The sequence below is a fragment of the Entamoeba invadens genome (genome assembly GCF_000330505.1).
Source record: "Entamoeba invadens IP1 unplaced genomic scaffold scaff_1105074725849, whole genome shotgun sequence".
Lineage (NCBI taxonomy): Eukaryota > Evosea > Mastigamoebida > Endamoebidae > Entamoeba > Entamoeba invadens.
Window position 1 is genome coordinate 441,541 of NW_004440189.1, and position 7,662 is coordinate 449,202.

Consider the following 7,662-nt stretch of genomic DNA (forward strand, 5'->3'; position numbering starts at 1 on the left):
TAATAAGGAAAAATAACAGGGAGATAAAATAAATTTCAAAATAATAAAAAGGTCATACACTTTTTTTGTTTCAATTTAACATCAAAAAATTATTTTTTTCATATAACCACACCTAATAAAAATATATAAAATTTAAATATCTTAGGTAAAAATTGCATTTATTACCTCTCATTGAGGGCAATGACGAATTAATGAAAAGAGTTTATTTACAAAGCTTCAATTATTTTTTTAATAACAACATAAATACAACTTCTTTCTTCAAAGACAAGATTTTATTTAGCAATAATAGACAAGTTTTCATTTACATAAACTCACTCGTTTCACCATTTGACTTATGTATTTGGAGTTGTTGTCAAATATTGGCTTACTCGTTTCTCTGACAACTGAGGATCAATTGACACCAATTCCAGAGTAACTAAAATAGGAATAGTTCAAATTGTATTGAATTTTTAAATGAAAGAACATAGTGATAGTGTTGGGAGATCATGACAAGTTCTAAAATAATAAGGAGAACAAAGAAAACAGAAAGAGCATACTTGTGTTTCCATTGCTTGTCATGCCAAAAATGTGTTGGAGGTATTAGAAAACAAAACAATAAAAACATCAATGTTAAATTGTTAAAGCGTTCTGGTGTTGTTAAAGTTCATATCGACAAGAATAGATCATTGTTCATTTCTATTATAGAAACTTGTGGGTTTTTCCAAGAAGCCAAAAATGTTTATACCAGAGAACACTTGGAATCGTTTTTTTTTCGCCTACACCAACACATTTGGTCTAAATAGAAGAAGAAATTTTGCCTTGGAATATGCAAGAGTTGAACCAACAACGAGAGCTATACCAAACAACAAGACTAACGTTTACCAATGACTTTATATAAAAACAACTAACAAACACCCAAGCCAATTTGAATACAATTTTAAGTTCTGACTTTATGCTAAGGATGAACCAATACTTTTATTGTTTATAAACTATAACTTATAAGTCAAGGTTGTATTTTTAAATAGAACATTAAAAATAGTTTTTATTTAAATATAGTAAATAAACAGGTTCCTTAAAAATCCAACCCTACGGATTTAGATATACACCATGTAGCAAAAAAATTTAAACCACTCAGATAAATAGTTGTATAGTTGGGAAAGCCAGTAGTTATATAATGTTGGCATATATTGCTTTATGGTAAATATATTATTATTACTTGTTATTATAACATCAAGTTTAAATTATTAATAATACAATAAAATAATTTACTACAATTAACAATTTTAAATTTGATACAAATGAAATATTGATAGTTAAATAACTAAACACTTATTTATTTGTTTAAATCAGCATCTTTAACGATCATTCTTTCTCGGAGTACAGACTCTTGGATATTTGGCATTGCATACATTTTTAAAATTGAAAAACAACATTCGCAAGCAGCGGAACTTGAAGGGATGCTCAACATGAATCCAACAAATTTGCGTTAATCAGAGCCCTCTTTTAATAAATTAATATAATCAAGTATATCCAATTCATCGGAAATATCTAACAATTTACATGTTTTTTCTATTAAACAACCCTTTTTTTAACTTTTTGCTACACATAAATCACTTTTTATACGTTTCATATTATTTCTAAGCTCATACAAGTTATTTATTTAACTTAATTGTTTTATTTCCATTTCAAATTGTTTCATAACATATGGAACAGTCTTTGTTTCCATCACATAGAAATCGAAGTCGTTTGCAAATTCACAAAATACATCTAAATTCGTTTTAAGTGGTTCATACACAGTCCCGTCTCGATTATTTTTGTCTTTATTGTTTTCAATATAATTAATGCAATTTCCTTTAAATCTTGGAGATGCTACAACATATTGAAACCTCACTTCCAATGTATCAAAAAGAATGTCCAATGTTTTTATAGCATTTGTTATATCAACATCCTTGAGGTTTGTCAACAACTTAAGATTTGGAAATAAATCAAAAGTGTGTGTTTTAATATCATTTTCAAATTATTATATTTATCTTTAAATTTTTTAATCTTATGAATCGATCGAAAGAACACGGCATTTTTTTCTGAAGTTCTTGGTTTAATTTTTCCACTTGTCCCAAAGTGTTTAATAGAAATGCTATATTTAGTTTTAAATGAACACTGGAAATTTATTTGTTCATCTCTTTCACTGTCATTTCACCATATTTCATTTCTTTTAACTCAAAGTTCATAAAATAAATATGAATTTTGTCGTAATTTTTTAATACCCATTTAAACAATACCTCCATTGATAACCACCTTGTTGTACAATAAGTTGGAGGTGTACATTTGTAAAGTTCTCTAAACTTTGAGTTTTTGAGAAAAAACTGACATTGGAAATCAAATAAACAGTGCATGACACACATTTGGATTCCAAACATTCTGCGACACAGAAATTTAATAATTGGCATTTGCACCATATTGGGAAGATCCACATTGTTCTTCCAGGTAGTTTAGAAAATTCGTTAGATAATATCCCACTCATGCCACCCTCACTTTGCTCATTGGGAGCGCCATCAGTTCCCCAACTAGTTATTTTCAATGTATCTATTTTGTGTTGTTCCAATACCTCTTTTGTTTTTTTCGACAACAAAACACCAGTAGCTTTTCCATTATAAACATTAATTCCCAACATTCTGACTATGATATCCATATTGGGCATGACCATTCGAATGTAATATGAATACCAAGATTTTGAAGCAACCACAGATTCATCAACAAGAATAGACAAGTGTGTTGCTATTCTTGCCAATTTATCAACTTCTTCAACACACTTTGCATACTGTTCTGTAACTCTTTTGGACAAAGTTGATTCACTTTTTTATTTTTGTCAATATTTCAATTCCACACTTTTCTTTAGATTCCTCGATTATTTCGATTATTTCTGCGATAACTTTGTGTTTACTAAGTATGTTGTTTGCTGCCAAAATATCATCAAGATTTGTTGTTGGTAATCTACCTTCTTCTATTAAATTCGCTTCTTTGATTTTCACTTTTGATTTGTTGATAACTTTTTCATCACATAATTTATTGTTTTTAATTTGTTGTAAATGTTCTCTTGCTCTAAAACTGTTCACCAGCAATTCACATGTTTTTTGTCTTCAAGAATTTCACAATGACAATCTTCGTGGTGGTGTGAACATTGTGCTTTGTGAATGTCTTTTCCACAAAAGATATATATAAATTCACGTTTGTTTATATCATTTGTATCTTTCTTTGATCCAATCTATTCGTGGTTTTGGTTTATCCATGTTTTTAATTTGATTGTATTAATTGATTTCAAGATCGTTTATCTTTTAAAAATAAGTAATTAATTAATAAATCATTAACATGTATATACAGATAAATATATTTATAATTTAGAATTATATATTTAAACTGTTTTTTATTAACTACATTATTGAAAAGTAAATTTTAAATGATTTTGTTTTTTTTTAAATTGTAAGGCATTTTTCTATTTTATTTATTTCCATTTTTTTAAAATATTTAAAGATAACCTATGGCATCTATTTATAAATTTAAGGACCATGAAATAAACCATTAAAAGTATAGGTCAAGCAGCTCAGTACCGTCAAGCCTTTCACTCCCTTTACTGTACTGATTATCGGGTTAAAACTTTTTAACTTATCATTAAAATAAATATGTTTGTTTTATTTAGGTATAGTTTATTTGTTTAATAGAACAATAGAATATTAATAGTTTATTTTGGGCAAAGGTTAATTTGGTTGACTAATGTTTATATACATAAAGTGACTTCCCAAGGTGTGCAAGTTAAGGTATAGTTCATTTATAATTTTTTTATTAAAAAAATAGAATCATTAATTTTTTGAAATTTTGAAAAAAAAGATTATTTTTAGTTTAATTATTAATTATAATTTTGAAGTTATTACTAAACTATACTTTAACTTGCACACCTTGTAACGTTGCAATTTTTAACTTTCACACTTCGAATACAATAAATTAAGCAACAATTTCGGGAAAGCGACCCAATGGAAATTATCGAAGGACCAGTTCTGGACAACAGTACACATCGATTTGAGACAATGAACTGCACCTATTAAACAGACTATTTGTTATTGTTTGCTATAAAATGGCACAGAGAAAAACATAATGTTTATTACACCTTTTCTTGTCACTTTGAATTACGCTGACACATAAGACATCGACATTTATTCACGTCTTGAAACAAAATTGTTTTTACATTAAACACATAGACAAACCATAACCCAATTTTTATAATTTAATTTGCTTTTTGTAGTTTATTAATTCAAGCACCAAAGGGTTGTGTGTTTTTTGAAACAATTTGGAAACGAATAACATTTTCAATAAAATGTTTTTCAACTAAAATTTAGTCTTGCACGCCCTTTCCCTGTAAAAAAGACTAATAATTTTAACTTGCACACCTTGGGGAAGTCACTTTATATATATGCTCAACTATAATTATGAAATTAAATGGATGAAAACAACAGTAAAGAATCAAACAATCAATTTTTGGGTTGAAGCACCACAAAATTGCACGCCAAGTTCTTGGACACCTTCATCATTGCCCCACAGTTGTTGAATTGGTTGCAGTAATTCGGCGCGCTGAACAGCGTCAAGACTTTGTTGTTGAACGCAAATTCAAATCCCTCTTCAACAACTTGGTGACCTCGACATATCAGCTGTATGTTGTTTTTCGTCATAAAATTCTCAACTACATCCTCTCCATATGTAAACGAAACCCCTCTCATGTTAGCCTTCCATCCCATGTGTTCTTGAGACGGATCTGCCCACAGCAAATCACACAAAAGTCCCTCCTCTGCAACATCCGTTGGGCGCGCGACTTGTGTCAACAACGATACATCAGACAAATATTTTGAGATTCCGCCATGAACACACAATATCGATGAATCAATCAACGCAGCAACAGGAAGGTACCCAAATACCCAACAAAACTTGCGCCACACATCTACATTGAATCGCTGAACACCTATTTTTAAGTTGTAAATTAATACAAAATATATGTAATTAAAAATATAACGTAATTACGTCCAACAAAAAACAAACACTCATCATAAAAGCCGTAATCACGGTTTAAGTTCTGAACCTCGTGGTTTCCTCTCAATAAGAAGAACCTGTCAGGGAACTTTATTTTGAGACAGAATATGAGGACGACGATATCGATTGATCTTGGTCCACGATCAACAAAATCACCTAAAAAAAGGAACTTTTCGTTGTTAATGTCTGCCTCATCAAAGTACCTCAAAAGGTCCGAGTATTGTCCGTGGAGATCGCCAATGATATTGAGTGGTGCTTTGAGTTGAAGGAGACTTGGATCACGTGAAAGAACGCGTGTTGTTGTGTCGCACAACATCATTATTTCGTCGTCTGTGATGATCTCCTTTCTTGGAGGAAAAAGGTTTCTGTCCTGCAACAGTTTTGCAACAATAGCATCGATCCGTTTTGCAGTGAGTCCCTCCATCTGGTTTAAAAGTCTTTCTTTATAAATTCCAAAAAGACAAAATTTAACCCGCTTAATTATTCAATTTTAAATTTTTTAGTTTATACTAATGATATAGTTTACTACAATAATTCCACAATAAAAAAGAAAACAAGTTCTTGAAACGCACAGAATTCAACAAATCTCCGTAATGCTCTCAATTAAAATTTTCCAACATCTTCAGTTTCTTTCTATCATTATTTTACACTTCTTAAGAACAGTTGTTTTTGAGCCAAATCAACATGAAGAGACATAACAAATTTTATAGTGCAAAAGTTCCTCTATTAATAATTATGGCAAACTCAAGAAACTTTTTTACTTCTGAAAATTTTTTGGGATAATTTACTTGGATAGAAGACAAAAATTTCCACCAAAAAAATGATAAATAGTAAAATTATAGTATCTTAATGAATTACTAAATCATACAAGAGTAAAAAGAATATGATACACACATGATTATGACTTAGAACACAACACTCACTCACAAATTGTACTGGAACGCTTCTTCGCTTTGATCCTCCTCTTGAAAATCGACTGGGGAGAACTCTGGTCTAAAATTTTCATAGTTTATTGACCCAAAAGGAACTGGGTCTGATGACGGGGGTGGGCAGACGCCGAACGTGACAGGTCTGTTGACCAAATATTGATCTATTTTGAGTGAAAACGACGACGGAGTAATAACGGAAGAGCTTTCGCTCATTGGTTCGATTCGAAGATGTTGTTGTGGAATTGGTTGTGCTACAGGCGTCTCATTCATCATCTCAATATTTATATTCAAAGTTCCACAAAAGTATTTTGTGATTTCTTCTGCGAAAAAAAAAGAAGAATTTTCGTTTTTAGAAATTTGATTTTTTGTTTTTTGAAAATTTTTGTGGATTGCTTTGGAACGCCATTCACGAAACAAAATACCAACAATTCGGGATTTTCACTCATCTCGAAAATCAATCTATTTTTGTGTGTTTTTAAATCTCTTTGTTTTGTTGTTTCTTGTTCCTTTAAAAACATATTTTGAACATGTTTTTCTTTTTTTAAAAAAATTCGGTGTTCGAGATTTTTTATGAAAAATATGTGACTTTTCTTGGCCTCTAAATATATATTTTTTTTTTGTTATAATATACTATATAATATGGCTTTATGTTATTATTTATTAGTTCGATTGTCATCGTGTGTAAACAAATACAAATAGTAGATTTAAAAGAATATATAGTTAGTTGGAAATAATACATTATTAATATATATTTTAATTACATAATTAATAATAAATAACCAATATAAAACTAAAACTATAATATAATTAATAGAAAATAAAGTGGACAAACACACAGACAAACTAAATGACTTACTCCAACAGGAGTTTGTGCTCGTCCAAATTCTCTTCAAAGACGGGCTGGCTGACTCTTTCGTTGATTTTTGTGGCGCTTGAAACCTTTTTGAGAAGAAGAGCAACGGATCCCGACAGCAAGAAAAAGAATCCGTACCCGAAAGTGAACCACCTCAACTCATCTCCAAAGTTTTCGGTACTATTTGATGACAGGCTATCAGCCCGAACTGATGCTGATGACTGTGTGTTTCCGTTTGAACAAACAAAAGCCGACGAAGCTTCTGAAACGATTTGAATTGCCAAAATAGGGATATTCGAGAACAGTTGAGCCAGAGTAATTGCTGTGTTGACAACACCAACAAAGAACCCAAAGTCGTCTGTCTTCACAACGTTCCTGACAAATGCATAAGGAAGTGATATGAGTTGTGAATACATTGGCGCGACAAGTAAAAACAGACAGCAGATATATGGTGAGGCTTCAGTGAATACCCTTGCATCAACCGCCAAGAGTAATGTCCAAGCAAAAGAAAGTACATTCGACGCACACAGTGTGATTTCAGGAACTCTATTTAATATCGCAAAGAACAATGCAGAGAATGACATAGCCACTGCAAAGAGTAGACGCCCCAAGTTATAAAAAAAGAATGCGTCTGTTGGATTTGCAAAGAAATAATTGTTCGTCAAAATTTGGAACCCTTGGTTGAGGGGAGTCCACGCAGCCCACCCAGTAAAGACCACGACTAATATGATGTACATGTACTTATTCATCCCTTTCAATGATTCCCATATCATCTGTAACACATTTTTGATTGTTGTCATCACACTTTTCATCACATCATCTTTGTGG

The 7,662-nt window shown here is 30.9% G+C and overlaps 2 protein-coding genes across 2 annotated transcripts; both read right to left on the reverse strand.

The window, feature by feature from the left end:
• Positions 1–4,499: 4,499 nt before the first annotated feature.
• On the reverse strand, positions 4,500–5,476 carry EIN_225380 (serine/threonine protein phosphatase PP1 isozyme, putative; the record flags this gene model as incomplete). The annotated part of the gene is made up of 2 exons (XM_004254948.1): positions 4,500–4,984; positions 5,062–5,476. The coding sequence occupies 2 exons, from the start codon at positions 5,474–5,476 to the stop codon at positions 4,500–4,502; spliced, it is 900 nt and encodes a 299-aa protein (XP_004254996.1).
• Positions 5,477–6,833: 1,357 nt separating this feature from the next.
• On the reverse strand, positions 6,834–7,637 carry EIN_225390 (sucrose transporter, putative; the record flags this gene model as incomplete). The annotated part of the gene is made up of 1 exon (XM_004254949.1): positions 6,834–7,637. A coding segment is annotated over one exon (804 nt), but the record flags the coding sequence as incomplete, so codon positions are not given.
• Between the last annotated feature and the right edge of the window lie 25 nt (positions 7,638–7,662).